The sequence below is a fragment of the Centrocercus urophasianus genome, unplaced genomic scaffold (genome assembly GCF_019232065.1).
Source record: "Centrocercus urophasianus isolate 14NV4802_14NV808 unplaced genomic scaffold, USGS_Curo_1.0 seq_43, whole genome shotgun sequence".
NCBI classification, from domain to species: Eukaryota; Metazoa; Chordata; class Aves; order Galliformes; family Phasianidae; genus Centrocercus; species Centrocercus urophasianus.
This window is the reverse complement of record NW_024885011.1, coordinates 1,450,895-1,475,248: the sequence shown is the minus strand read 5'-3', so window position 1 is coordinate 1,475,248 and position 24,354 is coordinate 1,450,895. Positions and strand designations below refer to the sequence as shown.

The window sequence follows — 24,354 nt, the reverse complement described above, 5'->3', positions numbered from 1 at the left end:
TTTCAAAAAGGAAAAAAAAAAAAAAAGAAAGTAAATAAACCGAATAACCAACTCAATTTGATATAAATAACTCGCACTGGACATTTTAAAACTTTCAGATTTAATTACACATAAATAAATATATACAGATTTAGAACAGTTCAGTTTGGCCTGGTTCAAGTTCTGCTCCTTGTGCTTAATTCATTATTATTAATAATCACTTTAAAAACGTGTGTGTGCTGTTCTGTGTAGGTTGTGGAGTTGCAGCAAGTCCTGGGCTCGGTGTTCCTGCTTTGTCCCTCCTGGGAGCATCGCAGGTGCTCTGCAAAATGAAGCCTGAAACCGCTTCAAACCCAAAGCTGGAGGTTTTCTCCTGGCCTGGCTTTAGGGCTGGGCTGTAGGTGGGGAAACAGGAAGAAATAGGAAGGTTGCTTGGGTCAACTTGCTTGCCCGTCACAGCCAGCTGGCAGATCCAAGCACAGCTCTGTGCCGCTCGTGCCCCCACTCCTGGTATTGGGGCGGCTTTTGTTCGCTCTTCTCAGTTCTTTGCTCAGAACAAATTCCTGGAGCTTGTCAGGATTTTATTACGGGCTTTAAAAAAAAAAGAAAGAAAGAAAGAAAAAAAAAATTGCACATGACTTGGCTTCCTGCATCCGTGATTTAAAAAAAAAAAAAAAGGCAAAACGAAAAAGCCATCAAACTGGCTTATTTTCTCCTCCTTGCCGCGTCTGTCAGAGTTGTTTTCTTCCTGCTGAACTTCGATCCGTTTCTCTTTTTGTAGTTTGCATTTTGAGTTTCGCTCCCCCCCCCCGGTTTGAATGGAGCGGTTCAGAAAGCGCCGCGTCCTCCTGGCACTGCTGACCTTCCTCGGGCCGTGGGAGCTCCCCAGGCAGGGGATGGAGCCTGCACCTCACTTCCGATGCTTCCCGTCCTTCTCTGACGCTTTGGAGTCTCCGGCCGTGTGCCCGTTCCCTGTGCTGCTGATGAACATTTTATCCAGCCCCTTGAGGGACTCCACCAGGTAGTTCTGGAAGGCTGTCAGTGCTGCACAGATGGCCGGGCCGCCGAAGCCGTGGGTGATGAGGCTGAAATGAGTCAGACAGCTCTGCACGCCCGGCTCCAGGATCAGCGAGGGGCGGCTGTTCCCCAGAGGTGAGCGGTCCTGTGCTATCAAGTCTGCAAACTCTTTGCAAATTTGCCTGGAAGAGAAAGTTTGAGTTGGAAGAGATCTTTAAAGGTCATCTGGTGCAGCAGCCCTCGTGACAAGAAAGGCATTGAGGTGCTGGAGTGTGTGGAGAGAAGGGCAACGGAGCACAAGACTTATTAGGGGGAGGCTGGGGGAGCTGGAGTGGTTTGGACTGGAGAAGAGGAGGCTCGGGGCCATCTCATCACTCCCTACAATGAGCTGAAGGAGGTAGTGGCGAGGGAGGGGTCAGCCTCTGCTCCCAGGTAACAGCAATAGGACAAGAGGTGATGGCCGCAAGTTGCGCTATGGGAAAAAGGATGCACTGACACAGACTGCCCAGGGAGTGGGGGATCAGCATCCCTGAAGGTGTTCAGAACAATGGAGATGTGGCAATGGAGGACATGGTCAGTAGCCATGGAGGGAGTGGGCTGGGATTGGATTTGGTGAGCCCTCTGGAAGGGCTTTCCCAACCAGAATGATTCTATGATTCAAACGAACAGGGGCATCTACAGCTCGGTCAGGCTGCTCAGAGCCCTGACCAGGTCTGGCTGCATGCAGCAATGCAACCACATCCTCCCTGCAGAAGACAAAGCTTTTGTGGCCGCCCCTGCACCATAGCTGGAGTCTGACCCAGCACAGCACTCACTTGGTGGCCAGCAGCATGTTCTTCCTGGTGTGGAGCTCCGTGGGGTCGGAGTGCTGTCGGCACAGGTACTCTGCCGCCGCTTTGGCTGGGAATTCTGTTTCACACACGTAGCCAAAATCCCGGGCCAGGTGGACAGCTTCACCTGCAGGTGGGACAGATTCACACAATGCATCAGCACCCGGCTGCAAGGGGACATTTTCTCCAACAGCCTCAGATCTGGCACTGTCGGGGTTTATTTCTGCTGGAATCAGGGTGCTCTCCTTTCACAACTGCTACCCAGGAGCGCTCTCCCCCTATGGCTCTCAAGCTGGTGGGCACCACTAAGAGTTTCTTATACCCATCTGTAAGACAACTAGTGCATGTGGGTCTAAATGAACTACCACCACCTCTAAACAGAAGCTGGTCCCTTCCTCTGGTGACTTAAAAGGAGAGTGAAAAGAGACCTTAGCAAGCCGGGCCCTCGGGCTGGCTGTACGTGCACATATCCATCACCCCTGGAAGAGCCCACCCATTGATGGAATTGATCCATCTCCAGGCGTCCCCCTGGAAATAATCAGAGCTGATGGCAATCGATCACATCCAGCACCCGAAATCCCGCTCGGGCAGGCAGAGCTAATTGGATGTGCCCCCTGCGGCTCACACACACGAGGCCATCCATCCTGATAGCATTAACCCAGATCCCAGCACAGCCCACCCGGCTCCAGGGCTGCTCTGCAGAGCTGTGGCACAGGGAATGTGCATGCGTGCTTCCTGCACAGAGCTGCTGCTTCCACTTCCACCTCCTCCTCCAAAGAAGCAGCAGATGAGGAAAACTTAATTGGAACTGCGGTCGTTCACATGTTAGAAAACAATTAAAGCGCAACAGCTGCTGAAAAACAATCACTGTGACAGCAAAAATGGGGAAGGCAGAGGGGAGAAGAATAAAGCGTGGCAGCAAACATCTGAGAAGGAGGTACCCAGGGTGCAGGGGAACCAGTCCATCTCTGTGTGCAATGACGGTGCTGTAAGGCCTTCCTCTGGGTGAAACACCTCCAGTACTGACTTGCAGGAGATCGTATCCAGCGAGCACCTATGACACCACTATTTATTTACTACGAGCTGGTAAATGGTAACCACAACATCAGCAGCCACCTGAAATCAGACCTTACTGTTCGTTCCTTCCTTCCTTTCTTTCTTTCATTCTTCTCCTTCTTTTCTTTTAATGGAAATCAACCTTTCATTCAGCACAAACCAACTGCCCTCGGTAACAACCTCCGCCTAATGAAGCGGGTCATTTAATTTGCTGGCGACAATGGAGATGATTTTCTATTCAGAATCTGCAGGCAGCTGCCTCCAGCACACTGGGCACGGACACAATGGATTCCGGAGCTCGAAGGGAGTCGGAGCTGTCACTGCGTCTGTCTGCGTCCCGCGTCCTTTTCTCCAAAGATGCGGCACCACCTCGTCATTTCCATAGCGCCAAAGGTGGGAGGGGGGCAACCTCACAGCTCTGAGCAGCAGAACTGCTCCACGTGGCACCTGGGGATGTGGTCAATGGGCACACAGGGATCTGAGAAGGCTTTTCCAACCTCGATGATTCTGCGTTTCTATGGAGCCCCAGCCAAGCTCTCGGTGCTCCCAAGGACAGCGAGCTGGTGGCCATCGTGGGCACGCAGTGCTGCAGAACAGCGTTGGCCTGACACCTCATCATCAGCTTTACTCACACCTTTTTCTATCTGGTTTCGGTGGTCTTGACCAGCTTTTCCTAAAACTGCTTCGCAGAGCGAACAGTGAATTGAGGGGTGGCCGGGGGGAGCTCACAGCTGCAACGTTTCACCCCGTTCAGGCCCCAGATGCCCTTTCACAAATGAGCTATGACTGCTCTGACAGAAATGCTCCCGTTTCAGAGGACAGACGTGTTTCAGTCAGTGCAGACACCGACAAAGGGCACCTCCAGTCTCAGTGTTGACCACGTCATACTTTGCTTTAAGTGCTGTCATTTGTGGAAAGCTGCAAATGAGGGGTGTTGGAGTTTCGGCACTCCCATCTCTCTGGGCTCTTACCTTCCACCAGTGATGTCAGCAGGGTGACGTTGGCAGCTTTGCGCCGTCCTGCGGGTAGATTGAGGCCGATTTTCTCTAACCTTTCCCTTAAACACCGACCCCCGTTTTTTGATTTTGCTCTGGAAAGAGAAAGAAAGGAGGAAAAAAATAAAATAAAATGATGCTGCCATTCATATTAGAAGAACCATAATTCATAGAATCATCACAATCATAGAGTTGGGTTGGAATGGACCTCAAGGACATCCAGATCCAACCCCCTGGCCAAGGGCTGGTTGCCAAGTACAAAATCAAGCACTGGACCAGATTGCCACTGCCCCGTTCAACGTGGCCTTGGGCACCTCCAAGGATGGGGCATCCACAGCTCTCTGGATTCCAGCGTAAGCTTTTCGGTTTGGAGGAGAAAGAAGAGAAAGCAACGAAAAGGCCGTTCCCCAGCGAACCACGCAGCAGCAATTCCTCACCCCCACCCTTACCTGCGCAGGACCCCGCCGAGGAGGGAGGCGTTGAGGCACTCGGGGGGCGAGAGCCTCCTCTGCACCTCCCCCACCGTCACCTTGTACTTGGAAGTGGAGCTGAGCAGCGAGAGGCGGCCGGGCACCGAGCAGAAAACCTCGTTGGGGTTCGTCACCCCTCCGATCAGCCCGTCCTTGTTCATCAGGGAGGGAATGGTGCCGTTGGCCTTCGAGGGGATGGGCACTGCAGGGCAGGAAAGGGAGAGAGGAGAGGAGAGCAGGCTTCAGAGGGCAGAGCTCGGGAAGCGCGTCCGCAGCTGAAGCCATGGCATGGCTTCGTGTGCTCCTCAATGAAGGAAAAGAGGGGTGAGGTTGATGGAGCCAAACAAAAAAAGAAGAAAGAAGCACAATGGAAGAAGCCCAGGTTCTGCTCTCACTGCTTTCCCACACCTCCCGCCCTGGTGCAATTAAAACTGGGGTTTTAGGTTGGTCTTCAGGAAGGTCTCTCAAGACCCACAGCCCCACTGCCCTGCACAGAGCTGAGAGGTGCCGGGAACATGGGAACCAGGGAAAGGCGTCAGCTTCGGGGTCAGCCCTGCAAAGGGAGCTTGAGGAGCTCAAACCTCAGTAACACAGTAGGAGCTGCTGCTCATGGGCAGCATCAGAGCACAGGAGTCAGACAGCACTGGGGCAGCGCACCGGGGCAGCGTGGCACGGTTTCTCCCATGCATCACCCCAGTAAGAAACGCTCCGAGACACAGCAAAGCTTTATGGGTCAAAAGTTCTGGCTGAAACTAGTGCCAAAACTCTTTGGCTTTTATGTTCTGAAACTAATAGCCAATTTAACTCTGGAAAAAAAATAAATACATCAACAGATCTTCAATGAAGCTGAAGGGGGCTGCCAACGGCATCGCTTCGCATCGGCTTGGCCCTGATGTTCCCTGTGGTTCCCCAGTAATGGTTGCCCCATGGTGCCACGCGCGTGGCAGGTAATGCAGGGTTTGTAAAGGAAATAAACGTGCCCCAAATGGAACAGAAACCCTGAAAATTGATGGGGGATGGCTACGTGGGTCGGACCTATTAGTGGACGCTCACAATCTGCATATTGTAAGTGCAGCTTAACAACTTGTTGGCGTGGCAGCAAAAAAGGAGCAGTGTTACATAAAAATGGCTCGTGTTTAAGGCTGTAAGATGAATTGGAATGAGAGAAGTTCCCTCTCAGCATGGGACCTCGGCACGGCCAGAGACTGAAGGGCACGATGCACCGCTCCCACTGGCACTGCCACTGCAGCCACTGGCTGAGGGGTGGGAAGGGAATCACAGCAATGTCATCACGGGATGGAGGAAACCAGAGCTATTTCCAAGAAGCAGCAACTTCAAAGTTCTCTTTCAGGGCCCTAGAACAGGTCGTGTTTGTCTCTAAATTACCCTTGCAGGTTTCACAAACAGCCATGCATTACTGCAGAGGTGTGTGTCAGGGCCAGGTACCTGGTGGATGCTGCACCGAGCCGCCCCACAGCCAGACCCATCACCCAGGGAGCAGCTGCTGCTCACAGCACTCTGCCCAGCCACCAAGCACTCTGCATCATTCACACACGGACACATTCCTGCATGCCCAGCTTCATGCTGTGACGTGTGCCCGAGCCCGCATGCGTGGCCAGGGAGCTGCGTGCACATGTGGGCATCATGCAGGAGATGGGGCCATGCAGCACCACGCGTGTCCCTGGAATGGGGCGCGTGGGGAGGAGACCAACCCAGCTGGCAGCAGCACCAGGCGCTGCAGAGCACTGCTGTGGGATGGAGCAGAGTGCAGGATGTGTGTTGGCACGCATAGGGGGGGTGGCGTGGGGACGCGCTTTGAAAGGACACGGTGGCATTTCAAGGAATGACCCTACAGCCTGAAACAACCCCACTGGGAGCTGCCCCACAGCAGCCCTGTGTCCAAGCCCCACGGGCACCGGCACAGCCCTGGCACGTGCAGGGATAGGGGCACCTCAGACAGCACGGCACACCACTGCAACAGCGCTGCATCCATCACACCACGTTGCCTCGATACAAGAATAAACATAGCCACGGTCGCCATTAATTATTAATGATTGTGATTTGGCCTCACCTGCAGTTTGCCTGGTCTGCTCTGCAGCTTGTTTGCCCATAAACATGCTGCAGGAGGGAGACAAGCTACCATTAAAGCCTGACAGCTTTGTTTCCTTGGCTTTGGGGGAAGCAAAATTGTCTCTTGTCATCTGAGTAAACCAAAAGTCCCCCTCGATCTTCAGTTGCTGCTTCCCCGCTCCTGCAAGCAGCAGGTGATCGGAGCACCTGAGCCAGCCTGCAGACAAAAGGAAGCGTAAGACCAGGGTGGCAGCCAGCGTGTCACCTGCACCGCGGTGAGGGGCACAGAGGGGGGACACGATGGCACAGCTGGGTGCCACGCCGCCAGGATGCGGGTGGAACGTGCTTGGAGCTGAGCCCTGCTGGCCCTTGGCCGGGTGGAATGGATGAGCGTGGGGATGTGGCGCAGGGGTGGCCGCACTGGGATGTAAGTTCTGGGCTTGTCCTCGGAGACCCCTGCCCATGGCACCAAGGACCTTCCCCCAGTGGGTGAGCAGTGCCCAGTGTTGGTGAGCGAGCGGATGACTGAGACCTGGGACAGCAGGGCAGAAATGTGCTGGAATGGGGGCAGAACTGCGCATCACACACAGACTGGTCAGGCACGGTTTGGGCACTCATCCCTTTCCCTGATGGATGGATGGATGGATTGGACAGAGCACAGCTGAGCCCAGCCCAGCCCAGGACGCCGTGATGGCAGCACAGGGATCGCCCACCCCACAGTGCTCAGTGCAGGACACGATCGCTGGGCTGCTCAGGAGCCTCTGCAGGATGGGAAGAGCTCACAGAACAGCAAATCCCGACCCCATCCTGAATGCACAGCGGTGCCCCAGGAGCTGCCTGCTTACAGCAGCGGGGCACAGAACAAGTTCAATGATTTACCAGGAATCAGCCATACGAGCACGACCTGAACGCACGCTCTGTTTCACTGCATGCCTTCAGAGCAATCCAGACTGCACAGCACTTCCTAAACACTGGGCTCCAGAAAACCTGTTACCTTGTGCTGTGCTTCCGAAGCTCCAGATTCCTTCTAATGCTGCAAAATAATGATGTAATCATTACAGCACTGTCCTTCCATGAGGCTCAGCACCCGCTGCCAGCAGCTCCCTGGTGCCACGCTGGACCCTGAGGTCACCTCCACAGTGCAGGCATCAACAAAAGAGAGACAAAGGCATCTGCAGCCCCTGGGAGGTGAATGTCACCAACAGGGTGCACAGTGGGTGAGGAAAGGCACAGCGCAGCATCTCAGCACAGGGGACAGCAGTGCTCACTCCTGGGAGGCAGCTGCTGTCCCCACTGCACCATGTCCCTGTGCAGTTGTCCCACAGACAGCTTGGGTTACATGGGCAAAGAGCTTTTGCCTACCAGAGACCAAAAAAAATAGATGAAATGCTGAATTGTGCTACCGGCTTGCAAAATAATTTGTAAGCAGGGAGATGTGGGGCTCCTGGCAATCAAATTGCTCATGGTATTAGTTGCCTGGTTCCAGTGCCAGCTGAAGCTTGGGGTGCTGCAAGGGGAAAAGCGAGTCCAGAGGGAAGATGCGGATTGCTGCCTGTCAGACAGGTCTGGTTTCCTCCTACTCAGATCCATTTCAGGCACATCCTCCTCCTCAGCAGCGTTGGACCATTGGATGCTGGCAGTTTCATTGCGACACCTCTCTCAGAGCAGGAGTGTGCTGAAGCTCAGATCACATCTAACTCAGCTGAGCCCCCTAAACCCCCTTCTCTGGGGCAGTCTCCCATCTCCACCCCCAAAGGAGCAGCTCAGCCCTGCGAGGCCTCTGCTCTGCATCACCAGCACCATATGCAACCCTTCCAGCTGCTCCCGCTGCATGCTGTGTCCTGCTGCTCACTGAGGGAGGCAATGCATCGGGTCGAGCTGCAGGCACTGATGCATGGCGACGGCATGGAGCACTGAGCCCAGGCTCTGCTCCCTGCAGCCGTGCCCGTCGCTGCAGCTCTGCCCCACACTGCTCCCTGCAGCCAGGCGCGCTGCTCTGCCCTCTGCACGCAGTGCTGTGAGCACTGGCTGCTGGAGGAGCTGCGCTGCAGAGAAGCACAGGGGCCGTGCGGGGCTGTCTGCCAGGCAGAGCAGAACCAACCCAACCTTTGTCTGAGTGCCTCTGCTGTAAATTACAAGCCCGGGATCCATACATCAGGCAGTGTCTGCGTGTGGGTGTGAGCCAGAGGCAGCAGCTCCTGCCTGCTTCAGAGGAGGTGCGCGGTTCAGCTCCTGCCATTTCCTCATGCTTCAGCACAGAGGTATTTATGGAGGGGCCGGGAAGGAGGTCAGTGCCATCGGCCATATTTCAAACCGCGCTCTGTAATTATCCTTTCTTCCCAGAGGGGTTCTACAGGTATTTTCTTTATCTCGAATGCACCACCTGAATTGAGTCCCCATGTCAAAGAGGCTCTCTAGGAATCGGCTCGGAGGCCTCTTCAAATGGATGGACGGAAAGAATCCGGGTTTTATCTCTGTGCTGTCCAGATTGCTGCACTGTGATACGGAGCAGAGCTGGGACCGTCGGGAGGGGATGGAGCTGCAGGGCCCACAGCGTTCCCACGGGACAGCACCCAGCAGAGCTGCTGGGCCCATGCAAAGCTCCCTGCGTGTCATTATGCCTCCAATGCAAATCAGTACATTAAGGGACGAGCTCCATCACAAGGTGCCATGTGACATTCGTGGCCATCTCCCTTCCTGCACCTCTTCCCACAGCCTCACCGTGCACCCAGTGATGTGCTGGAAGGACACACAGCAACGAAACGCACCCAGACCTTTCCAAAAGCACTGCAAGCTCCTCTGGGACTGGGGAGGTGGTGTGCAATTACTGCACTTGTTGCAATTACTGCAGCTACCGCATCTCCCTGCTTTGCCATTTCGCAGTAACTCGGCCTGAAACCCTCCTTCTGAATCTGTAGTGAATTTGGGGGAGCTGTGCATGGTTGTAGGGCTGCGCTGTGCTCGTGGATGGGAGCACTGGGAATGGGAAGGCAGCAATGTTAGCAACGTCCTCACAGGAACGAACAGAAATGGACTCAGATCCCACTTTTGGTTCTGATTCCCTGCTCCGGGCGGATGGAAGCAGCTCTGCCTCTGTATAGAAAAACTGAGATTCACAGCGTGGAAAACACTCGGACACAGGGAGAAGGAAAGGAGAGGAACCCAGAGGATGGGGAGCCCTGGGGTGTCAGCGAGAGGAGCTGTGAACCCGCAATGAGGGCAGGTCCCCACTGCCATCCCACAGCCACCCCGCTCTGCCCCATAGCCCTCAGCATCACAGGTTTATTCATTTAGCAGCGCAAACTCCCATTACATTTTGGCAGCCGGTATAGGGGATCTTTATGTGTTTAAACAGTATAATCCATTTTGCAGTAACATGCTTGAGAGGTTCTCCCTGCATTCCCTATAGGAGCGGCAGCTCGGATCTCCGTAAGCTGACGAGGAGAACAAAGCTGCAGTGTCCCCTACGCGCGGCGCGGATCCCACATAAGCTGTGCTAACGTTGCAATCAATTTGTTAAAACACGTTCTGATTACTGAAGGGCAAAAAAAAAAAAAACCCCTCAGCAAAGATTAGATGTGAATAATCACAGAAAAATGCTCCTTTTCATACGGCACGACCTTGCACGACCACCGTGACGCAGTGCAGCTCGGCTCTCCGATGGGAACCACGCAGACACACAGCAGCTCTGGGTCCCTTTGGCCACAGCTCTGTGAGCACCAATGCTGCCATCACGACCCGTCCGACCAGTCCGGGGATGGGCGCCTCGCACCCACAGACTGGTGCCAGATAAATGCTGGAGATAGAGGGTGGGGAGTCTCAGCCTGCTGGAATCCCAAGCATGCACTGCAGGACCCAAGGAGGGCGAACGCTCTGCTCCCCTCGGCCATGTTGGGCTGCACTGCGCAGCTGGGGCTCATCCACGCTTCCCTGCTCTTCCTCCCTCCTCTCTTTGATACCCAAACAGAGCAGACCTGGTGCAGCACACTGAGATGAGAGCCGAGCACGCAGCAGCTCCACGCTTTACCTCCACGCTTGCTAATTAGCTCCTCCACTAGGAATTAAAATAAACAAACACACGGAAGGACAGCAAGAAGGAATTATTCCCCAGGATCACACAGGAAAGGGTGGAAGGCTTCCGTGGTCAGGGCTCTAGTCTGCAACTCCAGAGAGCCACGTTTGGGCTCTTGAAAAAATTAAGACGGATTGCACGCGTATTTTTTTTGTCCAAGATCACAGATCTCAGAATAGTGCTGAACAAGGAGGAATAGGCCACGCAGGCCTCTGCCTCACGGAGGTGGCACAGAGCCCCCAGGTCTGCCCCACTGAGCCCCCACACCATGGCACTGCTACAGAGCAAAGCCTCAGGGCCGCCTCTCTGGGCACGGCTGCCTGCACGCCTATGGGAGCACACTGCAAGCAGGCAGTCTGCACTGTGGCTGGAGAATGGGCACTGTGAGCTGCAGCCAGCAGCCCAGCAGAGCCTGGGGGGGGGGGGGGACACCTCCCTCGAGCAGCACAGCAGGAGGGGGAAAGTGGAGGATCTGCTGGGTGAGTGGAGAAGAAAGGGCTGCATTGCAAAGGTTTGGAGTGCTGGGCACAAAATGGAGCACGGGAGCCCCGGTTTTGGGCCAGGAACTTCAGCAAGGAGCAGAAGAAATGTCACCCTGCAATCCAGTGCCCACAGGAGAGGCCTCCCCAGAGGCACTGAGTTTTCCCCATCAGAGCAGCTGCTGCTGCCCACATCCCTCCCCACAAGCAGCTCGTGCCGACCGTCCACCACTGGGTCCCATTGGCCCAGGAGCAGCCAAAGCACTGCTCTGCAGGAGCATCTCCAGGGCACCCCAGCCCCATCCTATGGGCAAACCTCACCCGGAGCCCCTCTCCTGCTGATTGACTCACCAGCCACACGCCAACAAGCAACCCCAGCTGGCTTCGCCGAACCTCCCCTGTGAGAGCTGCTCTTTGCTTGGAACAAAACAAAATATTCATTTAGAAACATCTAATTAAGCAGTAAGTCATGACAAGGTATATGAAACTCGGAGATAACACGTGCCTGGGAGGCACCGGGAAGGCTGAGACAAAGCCCAGCACCTCCACCAGCACCTCCGCGTGTTATCTCACATGAACACACACCTGGGTTTATCCCGGCGCAATTACAGGACATTAAAAATATAATGTTAATGGAGGAACGGCGATCTGGACGCAGTTCAGAGCGAAAAACTTTCTTTCAAGTTTTTGCTGTTTGATAGGAGGTGTTCCTGCATGCGCCGCGTCTTGGAGGTGGGAGCGGAGCTGAGCGCGCAGCCCGGCCCTGCAGCCTCACAGCACCGCGTCCCACCCGCAGCTGCTGCAGCCCGGAGAGCAACAAGTCCTCGCAGCCCCAGGTGTTTTATAGGGTGACCTCATTCACTGCCTTCCCCCATCGCAGGAAATGATGTTTATCTCATCTGCTGCCAGCGGCAGAGCGCTTTTCTGCCGCCGCGTCTGGCGCGGTGCTCGGCCACGGATGGAGCTGAGAGCGGCGGCTCTGCTCCCACCAGACCAAACAGGGGGAAAGGCCTTGCAGCCTCGCAGCCCTCCGTGCTCCCGAGCGCTGACAGCCCCTGCCCCGTCCTGCCCAGCTCCGCATTCCTGCACCGCTGCTGCGGGGCGGCCGAAAACCTTCCTGTGGAAATCCCTGCTGCTCACAGACACGAAGCAGAGCCGAGCAGCCAAAGCCTTCTGCTCATAGGGACCCCCCGCGGCTCCCCTCAACCCCACAGGCAGCACCGTGTTGGGAAGAGGGATTTCTTGTTCTCCTTCTGAATAAAAAGGCTCCACCAAAAGCTTTCTGCTGAGCCCGAGAGAACGGTGAGGCCATAAAACTCCTCCTTATTTTACGACCAAGCTGAAGGGTTGGGTTTTTTTGTGGTTTTGGGTTTTGTTTTAGGTTTGTTTTTTGTTTTGCTAAGAAATGCAACGACAGAATGCTGGGGTCCATTGCTGGAAGATGCCACCCTGCTGCACGCAGATGGAGCCACGGACAGAACTTTTTCAGAGCTCACAATAATGTTTTTACATCCATTATATTCCCGGTCTTACAGAAACGCTTAGGGGGGAGAAAAAGCAAAAAAACAAAAACAAAAACAAAAACCAAATCGACCCAAAAGCACCGTTTAAAAAAAAACAACAAAAAAAAAAGACACCGGAAAAACAAAAAACCAAAAAACCATTTCTGCACTGCTTATTAAAAAAAAGAGAGAGAGAACAAACAAACGGATCCAGAACAGGCAGCCAGAAAACCGGCGCTGCCCCACGCAGGGCTTTGCTCACGTAACCCTCCGGAGCGATGCAGCCCCTGTGTGCGGTGGGGGGGATCCCCGCTGCCCCCCCCCCTCCGCTCTCGCTGTCCCCTTTCATGCAGCAAAACGGCCCCGAGCGCAGCGCTCAGCTCGCAGTCCCGTAAAAAATCCCTGCTGAGAGCCGCCGAAGCCGTTTATTTAAGCGGGGGGGGACACGAAATGCAGAGCCGCAAATATCGGAGCGCGTTTCTCCCCGTCCCGCACCGCTCCCCGCAGCCGCTGTGCGTTCGCTGCCCCCCACGGCGGAGCTGAGGTCGCTTTGGGGCAGCGATCGGGCTTTGGTTGACCCGGGATCGCAGCACGGCGGCGGCTCACGAAGGGCAGACGCGGGCTCAGGGCCGCACGCGTTTCCATCGGGGTTCCGTCCGACGGCCGCACCGCGAGGAATTGGGGCATTGATGCCCCCAGTGCGGTGTTGGGGATTTAGGACCGAATTTCTTCCGCTTCCCACGGAGATATTTGCTCCCCCACCCGTCCACCCCCCCCGTCCGCCCCACTGCCGCCCGCACCGCGGATTCTCTGCCACCGCTTTTATTTTTCCGAGGGCGTACGGCAAAAAAAAAGGGGTTTGCTGTTGGGCTCCGGAGGGTCCGGGCCGCGGCTCACAGCAGAGCCGCAAAATAAACCACAATAATATTAAATTAAATTAAATGAGACCACGATGTATCTCAGAACGAACGGAGAGCCGTCAGTTGAGGTCGGAGTCGCCCCGCTGCACCGCGGGCGCTCATTGCGCGGCTGTTCCCGCAAACGCTTCGAGCCGCAGGGGAGCCCCCGACCCACAAAGAGTTCGCATCTTTCTTCCAAACACGGCGGAAAAATAAAGAAAGAACGGATGGGAAGAGACGCGGCGCCCCAGGCACAGAGCAGCGCGCCGTGAGACCTTTTATATCCGAACGGAGCAACCGAAGGATCTCCGGGTCCAAACGCGGCACCGAGCAATAATTCCTCCCGACGGCAAACGAAGATTTGGGGGTAGGCGCCCGTTTTGGAAAAGGGAGGAAAACAAAACGTAGCAAAACAAACCACGCATATGCACAAAAATCAATGAAAACGAGCGCTGGTTTCAGCCGAACTCCGCGCAAACGCCGTCCCTGAGAGCATCTTCCAGAAGCGCCCCGATGCCGCCCGCACACACAAAAGGGAAGGCGCGGAGCGGAGCGCACACCGCGACCATTTCACGCAACGCCTCACGCGTGTTCCAATTAGAGCTCCAATAATGACGGTCCATTCGTGCTCCGCGTGTCACGAATTCGCTGAACTCCCATTTACACGGAACGGGGGGCAGGGAAGAGATCCGGGAGCGCCGCGCCGCATCGCGCAGGGCCGGGGCTCCCCACTTGCACCGCTCCTCCGGCCCCCGCAGCCCCCGCGCGGTGTCGATCCCACATCTTTCGTTTGCTGTCCGGGCCGCCACCCGCACGCTGTGCTCCTTTCCCTCTCCCCGCTGCTGTTAAAAACGCCGACAGCAGCGCCCGGTTGCTCCGTGCGGCTCTCACCCCGTGCGGCACAGCGGTCCCCCGTGCTCCTCTCGCTCCCAACACTGCCCCGACGATGTTTTAATGAGAAAAACCATTTTACGGAGTGGAACTATTGCCGTGTTTGGAAGGAAAGGGTCGGCAAAAATCGGCAGCAAAATCGTGCAGGAGGCGGCTCACCCCCACTCGGAACCGCCTCGGCCCCGTTCAATGCGTCCTCCCCGCTCCCGGCGAGCTGCGGGACCGCGGCTGCACCCCCAGCATCGCTCCGGTCCCACCGGGGCTCCCACCGCGAACCACCCGCGGCCGTCGGGGCTCTCCAGTAGCCGTGTGTGCTCGGCCCTCCGGGATCCGTCGCGTTCGTTTCACCGCCGGGTGTAGCAGCGACCTCCGAGCAGCACCGGAGCCGGAACACCGCGCCGGTTCCTCGCCCCAGTTATCCCCCTTCCCGAGTCGCGCTGTGCCGGCCGTCGCGGGGGACCCGACGGAAGGGAGCCCCGAGGGCAGGAGCCGGGCCTGGCGCCGCGTCCCGCGGGTTCTTACCTTTCTTGATGACGGACTGATCGAGCAGGTTCATCCCGCCGTCGTCCGCCGCCTGGAAGCACCAAAGCAAAAGCCGTCAGCGGGGGCTCCCGGCGCGGCTCCCGGCTGCTGGGCGCGGGGCGACCGCGAGGCCGCGGTGCGATGAAACCGTTCGGCTACGGCCGAGCCCCGGCACGGCGGCCCCGGGGGAAGGAGCGGAGCGTCGGCCCGGCTTCTCGGCGGCAGCTCGCTGCGCGCTCCCTGCCGGTAGCGGGGCAGGACGCTCCTCGCCCGGAGGTCCGAGCGCCCCGGGGTCCCACTCTGCCCGCAGGGTCGCTCTCAGCACCAGAGCCGGATCCGGCCGCGTTCCCCCGCGCCCACCCCCGTCCTCCCCCCGAGCCCCCGCTACCTGGATCTCCTCGAGGCCGTGGTGCCCGAGGCCGTGCAGGCCCAGCGGGCCGTCGGGGAGGCCGTGCCCGCCGTCGGGCAGCCCGTGGAGCAGGCGGGGCACGGCGGGGTACTCGCGGCGGGGGTCGAGTCCCAGAGCGCGGTGCGTCTGCGAGAGCAGCCCGGCGTCGTCCTGCCGGGAGCGCTGCGGGGGCCAGGCGGGCTGCTGGTGCTGGTGCAGCGGGCTGAGCGCCGCGTACGGGTCGGCCAGGTGCGGGTAAGCGGGCTCCTGGCCCTGCGGGTAGGGCAGCGGCGGCTGCGGGTATGGCGGGGGGAAGTAGGGCGGCTGGAAGTCGGCGGCGGGCGTGTGGCAGAGCGGCGGAGCCGAGCCGTAGGGCGTCTGGTTGAGAGCGGGCAGCTGCGGCAGGCGGGCCCCGGCCGACGCCCCGGGCAGCCCCTCGGCGCGGTCCTGCGGCGGCGGAGACAGCGGCGGTGAGAGGAGAGCGGAGCCCCGGTCCCGGATCCCACGTCCCGGCCCCGACCCCGGCCCGACCCCCGGCCCGGCCCGGCGCACACTCACCATGCCCGGGTAGCTGTGCACCAGCATCTGTGCGGGCCCACGGCGAGCCCCGGGCGGGCCGGGCCCCGGGGGTGCCCCCGTCTCCGCCCCTCTATCCCGCCGGAGCGGCGTCTCCCATCGCCCGCCCGCTCCTCTGCGCCGGCCCCGACTCCATGCACTCCAGTTATAGTGGCGGGGGCGCGCCCGCCGCGCCGGGGGCGCGCGTCAGTGCGCGGGGCCGGGAACGCGCCGCCCGCTCCCGCGGGGCCCCGACGACTCCCGACGGGCGGAGGGGGAGAAGGGCGGCCGGGGCCTCTCCGACGCCGTCGGACGGCCGCGCGGCTCCGCTGTCCCACGGGCACGCGCCGCTCCCGCGTCACCCCCCCGGGGCTCCCCCCGACGTCAGCACCCACCGCCCCGGGTCACGTTCCCCGAGAGCCCCGAGGGGAGAACCCCGAGGGCCGGGAGGTGGCGGGTGCGGGGAGCGGCGGGGCCCGACGGTTTCGCTTTATTAACCCGAGCGGAGTGTCGGAGCCGCCGGCGGCAGCCCGGAATCCTCTGCCCGACGGCGGCGGCCGGAGCAGTGCCCGGGGCAGGGACAGAGCCCGGGGATCCCCCCGGGGCGCTCCTCACTTCTGCCCGACGGGCACCGGAGAGAGAACGAGAGGGAGAGAGGAACGTGCGGCGCTACGGGACCGACTGCTGCCCGAGGGGACGGGCGGGACGGAGGGCGCTGCGGAGCGACAGAGCGAGGGGAAAGCGGAGAGCGGGCGGCGTCGTGCGCTCCTCGCTCGGCCCAGCGGCCCTCCCTTCTGTCCTCCATGCGTCCCTCCTCCTCTCCATCCCTCCCTCCTCTCTGCGCCCTCCCTTCGGGTCGCAGCGTGGCAGCGCCGTGTCCCTGCGCGTGGCACGGGGCTCCGGCTCTGAGGTGCCGGGGGTTTTCTCGGCACCGCGCTGCCCCACACCGATGCTCACACGCATGCAGACACTGATGCACACCGACCCACATCGGCACGTTTGCACGCTCGCCCTGGCGCTCCTGCACACGCAGCCGCACGCACGCATGCAGGTTCCGCGGTCCCGCATCCTCACCGTGCCGGGACCGCGCTGCCCATCGCCGTGCCGGAGTTCCAACTCGTGGCAGAGCGTAATTTGTGTGCGAGCAGAGAACAAACACTTTACCCTAAACTGTAATACACTGTGATGTGTGATAGACGTTAACAAACACAATCCCACATTACATTTAATTTAATTCCGCTCTTCCTGCCCCGAGCTACGGCTCCCTTCATTTTCATTTTTCCTCTGAATTCCCACATCTCAGACCTCTTTGATTTCCAGGTTTAATTAACAATGCTCATTAAAAGAATTTTTATTCATTTCTTTCAATATTACCCCGCCACCTGTCTTTAGGAGGCAAAGACTCATCATTTATTCTAATTTATTTCTGTTAAAGATGGCATTTAGGAGAGGGAGGAGGGGTATGAGGAGGTAAAGGGCCGATGTGCTCACATCTTTCCTTCCCCCCTCTACCCCCCTGATGCTTTTCAAGGACGTTGCTCCTGAAAGTCCCGTGTTTATTTTCCACCAGATCCGTTTCATTTGCTGAGAAAAATCAGATTGGACATGCTGTATTTCGCAGCGATGTTCCAGTTCATTCTTAGAGTCCCTCAATAATGCCCACTCTTTATTCATCTGGAAGAGGTGAACCTGCGGAATGCGGCGAGTGGGGAAGTTGTGCTTCCATCCTCGAATGGGAACGTGCAGCACTGGGCAGACCCTCACTGCCCCCATCCCCTCCTGCAGCACGAGGCTCCTGCAGTGCCAGAGAGCAGCCTTAGGAAAGTCCTCATCTGCTTGCCAGTGCTCTTGGGATGACACGAAGACACGGTGAGGTAAAACACGCCGAGGTAGGGCTTGCAATGGAATGGTGACATTTTAGCTGTGGCGGATGTGCCTCTGCTCCTTTGGGGCCTTTTGCATGTTGCCCAAGCTGTGGGAAGGGATTGGTTCCTGCAGAGCTCGCCCCGGTGTTGCAGATGGGCTGGTAGACAACGCGCTGCTTGCTGCCTGCCCCAGGTCCTGCAGTCCTGCTCTGTGAGGGGCACAGCAGCTCCTGGCAGCAGCACCCATAGCTGGGCTGGCAGAGCTCAGTGCAGCTCACCTTCAGAGCTCCAGCCCAGCTGCAGCCCATGTTTTGCACCACGAGCAGAGCTGGCAGACCTGCAGGTGGACACAGCCCTGGGTGGCAGAGCCCCACGGCATGAGGCCATGTGCTGCTCCTGAGCTGTGCTGCTCTGCCAGAGCCTGGGGGGGTCAGCCTGGAGATAGAGGTGGTCAGTCTGGGCAGGGGGCCAGCCCAGAGGGGGCTCTGGCTGAGCAGAGGGTTGTTTCATCCTCACCCTGTCCTCTGCTGGCCTTCAGGAAGGCATTTCATGGCACAGAAAAGAAAATGATGCATTGTGTCCCGAGCATCCCTGAGCGGGTCCAGCTCTGGATGGTCCTCACACCATGGGCTGCTGTGCTGAATTTGGGACTAAAGCAGCTCAAACCTGCTGCCCAGCACTTGGAGGATTTCTGGGGCTCTGGGTTTGCTGCCAGGGAGCACAGCTGGGTGTTAGCAGGCAGTTTGCTTGGGCACTGAAGGCGACAGGGAAGGACCTGAGGTGTGGGACTGCTCTGGTGCTGGATGGGGCCAGGTCAATGTGGGGCTAATGCTGTCAGCCCAGCATTACACAAACATCCCTGAGCTGGGGGCACTGGGGAGCTCCCACCTGCTGATACAGCCACCTATCTCTCATTAATGCTAACGATAGCCTTTGATTAGCAAGCCCACAGCCTTTGGTTGGAAGCATTGCGTTGTGTGGGATTGAGAAGAGCTGAGGTTAAAGCATCTGATGGGTTGGATTGTGATGATTATTTTATTCCTGACGATTCTGAGACGTGTTTCTATCGCCCTGCGCTGCAGGATGAGCTGCTCCTGGCAGGATGGGAGGCCTGCAGCCCACGCACACCAGGTTTGCTCTTTTCCCACTCCAGCACTCTCATTTGCTTGCTTGGCTTGCTCTGCTTGCTGGTAGCACCTACCTTTGTTTCAACTTGCATTAACGTTTCAGGGCTGAGCTGGTGAGATCAGGAAGATACTGATCAACAGCAGATGCCTCCTCTCTGCTTATGTAAGGCGCTGGTGTTGATGAATTTGAGCTGGATATGTGCATTAAGCTGGGCTCCCTGTAGTCAGCCCTCCTTTCGGGGCAGCTCCCCGCCTGTTTTTCTCTCCATCGTCCCATCCCGCAGCCCCCAACCATGCAGGGCAGCAGGATCCGTGCCGCGTCCGGCTGCCAGCCGGGCTGCCTCTCCCACAGAGCTCCTATGCTGACACCTGGTGGAAATGCCTCGAAACGCGCTGGCGGAGCTGCGGGCTTGGTGAAGCCATCCTCGGCTCGTCCAGCTCCTGCTCTGCCCCAGCCAGGCGGCTGCCTCTGCTTCCAGGGCACCCTGACAAAGCCCTGATGGTTTACTCCTCCACAGTACAGGTGCGTGTGCTTTTACACCTGGGTTCCTTCTGCCGTAAATCAAACGGTAATTCTCCATCTGCTGAGATGCTGAGGTGTAGTTTGCTTGATTTTGTTTTCATAGCATTTACCCGAGGCTCTAAAAAGAAGGAAGGGCTTTGCAGGCTGAACGACCCCTCTTCCCTGCAAGAGCAGGAAGCAACCCTTGCACATCCATCCCTGCAGCAAAGAGTGCAAGCAAACACCACAAAGCCTTGTGCAGCTGTTACAGGGTGAATTTGGGACGATGGCACTATTGCGGATGTGAACACAAGGGCCTTTCTGCACCCCCCCACACATCTAGAAAGGGACAGATTGCTGCTGAATTTCATAGTTATCCTTGCTGTTACTGTTAAAACTTCAAGCTCTTCCCGCTGCTGCTTTTTTTGCAGTCTTCTACCCGTTGTGCAAAACCACTTCAGTGACACGCAGGGCTTTTGCAGAAAGTAAGGTGACATCCTGAAGGGGTGCCGAAATTGGGAAGTGTGTTAGAGAAAGAGGAAACCTCTCAGGGCCTTGGGCAGAAATCCCAGTGTTGCATGTTTGGAAAAGGAACAGAAAACCTCTTTAATAGTCAAATGATCTGGTTTTAAAACAAAATGCTGACAGAAGATAAATGAGGTACATCTGGAAATGTTCTGGAGCAGCAATAGTTGTGTGTGTTGGGTTCTGGACAGAGAAAATCCTGCAGAGCTCTGCTGCATTGCTGACTTTATGAAGTTGGTCACTGAAATGTTTCTTGTCCTCAGTGGCACCAAAAGGTGCACGAGGAATGCTGCAGGTGTTTCTGGCTTCATGTCCCACACCAGGGCGCTGCTGAAAAACGGCTCTTTATTGCTTGGACAGACACTGTTCCAGAGCTGCCATCCCATAAAGGTTGGCCCACTCCTCCCCATGGTGTGACAGGATCACTTCCCTGCACGGCTCGCTGGCTCTGGCCAGCTCAACCAGCACACCCTGCAAAGCAGCAATGAGCTCAAAATCCACCGAGGCTGCAGTGACGCGTGTCAGTAACTCTGAGAGCTCCTCCAGCCACTGGGCCTGGAGCACAGCTTCTGGCAGCCAGGGGAAGAGAGGCACGCAGCTGGCCAAGGCCTGCATCGCCAGGAACCAGAGCTCACGGATGTCATCCCAGGCACTCACGTAGGCAGGGGATACGGCCAGAGCCAAGCCATGGCTACCAGGGTCTGCTTGGGCCGTGTGAGCCTGGGACAAGAAGCAAACGGTGGCTTTGAAAAACTCCTTTGCAGAGCCAGATTTCTGAAGAACTGAAAGAGAAAGGGAACAAATGAGTTGATAAAATACTTGGCCAAAGGAGGGACCCTTTGGTGGGCTGGCCTGCAGCAGGGCTTTCAGGGAGAGCAGAAGACTGTGCTCCACACTGCTTCCCAGCCATTCAGCCTGCATACTGCTTTCTCCTCTGGGATTCTGGTTTTGTCACACTTCCAATGACAAAAGCTCTGTGTGAAACTGGGGCTGTTCCCCTTACATTCTGGGGTCTTCAGTCTGTGCAATGTGCAGCTCTGCCACCAGGAATGCTTCTTACCTGCTGAATTTGAAAGGATCCTTGCCATCATCAAGCCCAGAGTGGCAACGTTGGCTGCTAGAACCAGGTGGTCCTTCTGAGGTAGAAGGAAGGGAAGAGACCTCAGCAACGTGTCCATCAAAGAAGAGAAAGTTTTCTCCTGCCTAGAGAGAAAGGAAACTCTGAGAAACTTTCTGAGCAGAGCCAGACACACTTGATAAAGGCATCATTAACAAAAGCAATGAGATTGGCACTGAGAAAAGGGATATCGCTTTCAGTGCAAGTGTCTTAAAGGATCCTGGAAGCTCATCTCTCATTGCATCCTCTTCCTTCCAACTGACAGTTTTAAAACAAGCTTCTGTGGCTCTGTTACCTGATGAGGTCTGGTGCAGTCACAACCAGGTTAAGGAAGATCCCACATAAAGTCTGTAGACTCATCTCAGTGCTTGTCAGGGACCCAGGCTGAGAGCTCAGCACCCCCCACTGATGCAGGAAGTAATCACACAGTAGTGCTGGTGCCCCTTCTGAGATGAGGATGTCTCTGGGTCTGTCCTCTGCTGTTAAATGGCAAAATCCAGGCAGCAGAAGTCTGTAAGGTGGAAAAAAATTGAAAACAAAAGGTAGAGTAAAAGCTGGGGTCAAAGCCCTGGATTTACATCAAACTGAGGGAAAAAGAGCCATATAATTGATACTGCAGGGAGAAAGGAAAGGAGAAACTACTCTCAAAATCAGCTCAACCAGTAACACAGTGGTGAGTTCCTTATGCCTGAAGGAAATGTGCTGAAATCTTACAGAAGAGCCCATGTGGGCTGATCTGCTTCTACAAAGACTCTATTCTTTTCCTGCTTGCTATCACTAAAGCCTAGCAACTTGCACACAACTTGCAGAAGTTTTTCCCTGCCTCTCAGTCTGTGTGAGCAGCTGCCATCTCCCATTAGTCACACATGGAGGGCTTGGACAGCTGCATTGCACTGTGGCAGTTCCAGTCGCCTCTTTCACACCAAAGGATCAACAAGATCTTGACCTAAATGCAGGATGCATTTCTCTGGATACGGAAAAAAGAGTTATTTTGTGTTGATATGCATCAACTCTGTACTTAAAATACATACCTCAGAGCATCCTGGGCTAAAATGGAGTTGTCACTGCTGACCAGCCCAGCTGCCTGGGAAAGATTCTCTGCTGCACCACCCTCCTTGAAAAGCTTCTTGGCATAACGAACAAGGAAAGGCAGGAGCTCACAGATCTCCTGCTTGAGGGAGGATGTCTCCTCTGCCATCCAAGCTCCAAGGATTCGAACGGAAGCAAATACAAAAGGATCCTGCAGCTCCTCCTCTTTAACCTGGGCACAGAAGAAAGCAGCTGATAGAAAAGGATGAAAAGCACAGTGGGCCAAGATGCGTATTTTGGTCTATGCAGCTTATGAACGTGAGCTGCTAGAGCAAGTCTGGACTTCTGTGGCTACAGTAGATGCTGATTCTCTTATTCTGAGGTAGGAAAAGGATGGAATATAAGAACAAGAATCGCAGTAATCACTGAGTTATTCATTTGCTATCTTGTGATCTATCAGCTTGGATGCATCATGCTGTACCCGCATGTGGGTAAGAGGCCACTAGGACCCAATTGAAGCACTGTAGGAGCTGTTTAAAAGCCTCCCAGAGAAATCCACAGTGAACAGACACCAAATGTGTTCCTTGCTTAAAAGTTCTTTACCTGTCTCAGGTAAAATACTACAGCTCCAAACGCCTCCTCCATAATCCTCATGAGCTGCATTCTCTGTGCTTCATCTAGCAGGGATTCCTCTTCTTTCAGACACTCCTGGATCCCCGTCTCAATAAGAACATAGCAGGCTGTTACCACTTCTTTTTTCCCCTCCACCTCCAAGGGATCAGGCTCCTCTAGGGTTAGGCGGACCTCCACACAAGCCAAGTTCACCAGCAAGGCCAGGAACTTGCTGCCAGTTCTCCCTGCTGGGATCCACTCTGACCCACAGGCTTGCACGAGGCTGGCAGCAAGCTTCAGAGCAGGGTCCCGCTGTGACTGGCTGAGTTTACTGCCCAGAATGCTGGCCAGCCCTTTGTAAAGCTGACAGATGCTCTCAGAGCCCTGTGAGAGTTCAGCCAGTGGTGGCGAGAGGGGGATGAAGCGAGGCAAAAGCTCACACAGCTCAAACTTGGTCACGTCTTCAGCCTTGACAAACTCCTCAGAGAGCTTGCTCAGCACAGCCAGGAGGTGCGAAGCATTTCTCTGCCAGCACTTCACCTCTGCTACAGCCAACAGCCCCGAGAGCAGCGTCAGGGCACGCTCAGAGCCATAACCACCATTCGTGTAAGCCTGGCACAGAGCAGCGACGGCTCCTTTGGTCACCATTTCCCTGGGCCCCCTGGGAGTGGCCAGAACAGCAGCCAGGCATTGGTACGCATCGTCCAGCATGGACGTGCTGTCCAGGTTACAGGGGGAAAGCAGGACGTCGCTGAAGGTTGGGATTTTGTTCAGGATCTGTGAGTGGCCGGCCAGCTCCGGGTCGGTGCAGAAGCACGCCAGCAGGGTGAGGCCCAGCGCCCTGAATGTGTCCTCGGGGCAGCCTGGTGGTGCCTGCCTGGAGTTCAGCAGGCGGTTGGGGAACGTGAAGCCGATGGCATCAAAGATCTGGCGGCGGGTCTTTGAGTCCAGCTCTCCAGCTCTGACTGCTTTGGTCACCTGGAAAGCAAAGACAATCACAGAATGGCCCAGGTTGGAAGGGACCTCAAGGATCATGAAGTTCCAACCCCCCGCCACATGCCAGGGCCACCAACCTCCCCATTTCACAGCAGCCCAGGCTGTCCAGGGCCCCATCAACCTGGCCTTGAACACCTCCAGGGTTGGACGGGGCATCACAGCCTCTCTGGGCAGCTGTTCCAGCACCTCACCACTCTCATAGCAAAGAACTTCCCCCTGACCTCCAACCTCAATCTTCCCTGCCTCAACTTAAAACAATTTCCCCTAGTCCTGCTGCTATCTACCCCTTTCAAAGAGTTGATTCCTCTCCTGTTTGCAGGCTCCATTTAGGCACTAAAAGGCTGCAATCAGGTCACCCCGCAGCCTTCTTTTCTCCAGGCTGAACGAGTCCAGCTCCCTCAGCCTGTCCTCATAGGGGAGGTGCTCCAGCCCCCTGATCATCTTCGTTGCCCTCAATAACGTGCCTCTCAACCTCACAATGAATAGCAAGAAGCTCGCTATGGCTTTAGGCGCTCCCGGGACCGACGAGCGGCGGCCCAGGCCCGGCGGTGACGCAGCCTTACCAGCAGCAGGGCTGCCAGCTGCTCGCTGTCGTTCCTGGCGTCCTTCAGCACCTCCAGGCACTTCTTCAGCGTGGCGGCTCCGGGTCCCGAGGCCATGGCGACCGGCGCGGCTCCGCATTAAGCGCGGTTAATCGGCTATTTTCTGCACAGCAAACTGCACCCGGCCGCTACGGCGCGCCGCGGCACGCACGTGATCCACGCGGACATCGCCACCGCGGCCCCTCAGCCAATCGGAGCGCTCGCAGGGCGGCGCCAACCAATCAGCCGCCTCCTTGTTGCGTAGTCCCCGAAGC

The 24,354-nt window shown here is 56.7% G+C and overlaps 2 protein-coding genes across 2 annotated transcripts; both read right to left on the bottom strand.

Annotated features, from left to right (window-relative positions):
• Positions 1-889: 889 nt before the first annotated feature.
• Positions 890-15,755, bottom strand: TFAP2E (transcription factor AP-2 epsilon). Its single transcript, XM_042834093.1, has 7 exons — positions 15,729-15,755; positions 15,171-15,617; positions 14,783-14,834; positions 4,327-4,549; positions 3,854-3,972; positions 1,812-1,953; positions 890-1,178 (listed from the first exon to the last, which is right to left on the bottom strand). The coding sequence occupies exons 1-7, from the start codon at positions 15,753-15,755 to the stop codon at positions 890-892; spliced, it is 1,299 nt and encodes a 432-aa protein (XP_042690027.1).
• Positions 15,756-19,800: 4,045 nt separating this feature from the next.
• Positions 19,801-24,255, bottom strand: NCDN (neurochondrin). Its single transcript, XM_042833965.1, has 6 exons — positions 24,062-24,255; positions 22,494-23,480; positions 21,893-22,122; positions 21,157-21,372; positions 20,805-20,947; positions 19,801-20,526 (listed from the first exon to the last, which is right to left on the bottom strand). Exons 1-6 carry the CDS (start codon positions 24,155-24,157, stop codon positions 20,090-20,092), a joined length of 2,109 nt encoding a protein of 702 aa, XP_042689899.1. The 5' UTR covers positions 24,158-24,255; the 3' UTR covers positions 19,801-20,089.
• Positions 24,256-24,354: the final 99 nt, after the last annotated feature.

Bases quoted from the DNA above. Each gene is read 5' to 3' on its own strand.
- TFAP2E (XM_042834093.1), bottom strand. From the start codon at position 15,755: ATGCTGGTGCACAGCTACCCGGGCATG. The intron at 4,550-14,782 runs GTAAGAACCCGC...CCTGCCCTGCAG, and splicing joins TCAGTCCGTCATCAAGAAAG to TGCCCATCCCCTCGAAGGCC. The intron at 1,179-1,811 runs GTGAGTGCTGTG...TTTCTCTTCCAG, and splicing joins AACATGCTGCTGGCCACCAA to GCAAATTTGCAAAGAGTTTG.
- NCDN (XM_042833965.1), bottom strand. From the start codon at position 24,157: ATGGCCTCGGGACCCGGAGCCGCCACGCTGAAGAAGTGCCTGGAGGTG. The intron at 21,373-21,892 runs GTATGTATTTTA...TCCACCTTACAG, and splicing joins TTAGCCCAGGATGCTCTGAG to ACTTCTGCTGCCTGGATTTT. The intron at 20,527-20,804 runs GTAAGAAGCATT...TTTCTCTTTCAG, and splicing joins GATCCTTTCAAATTCAGCAG to TTCTTCAGAAATCTGGCTCT.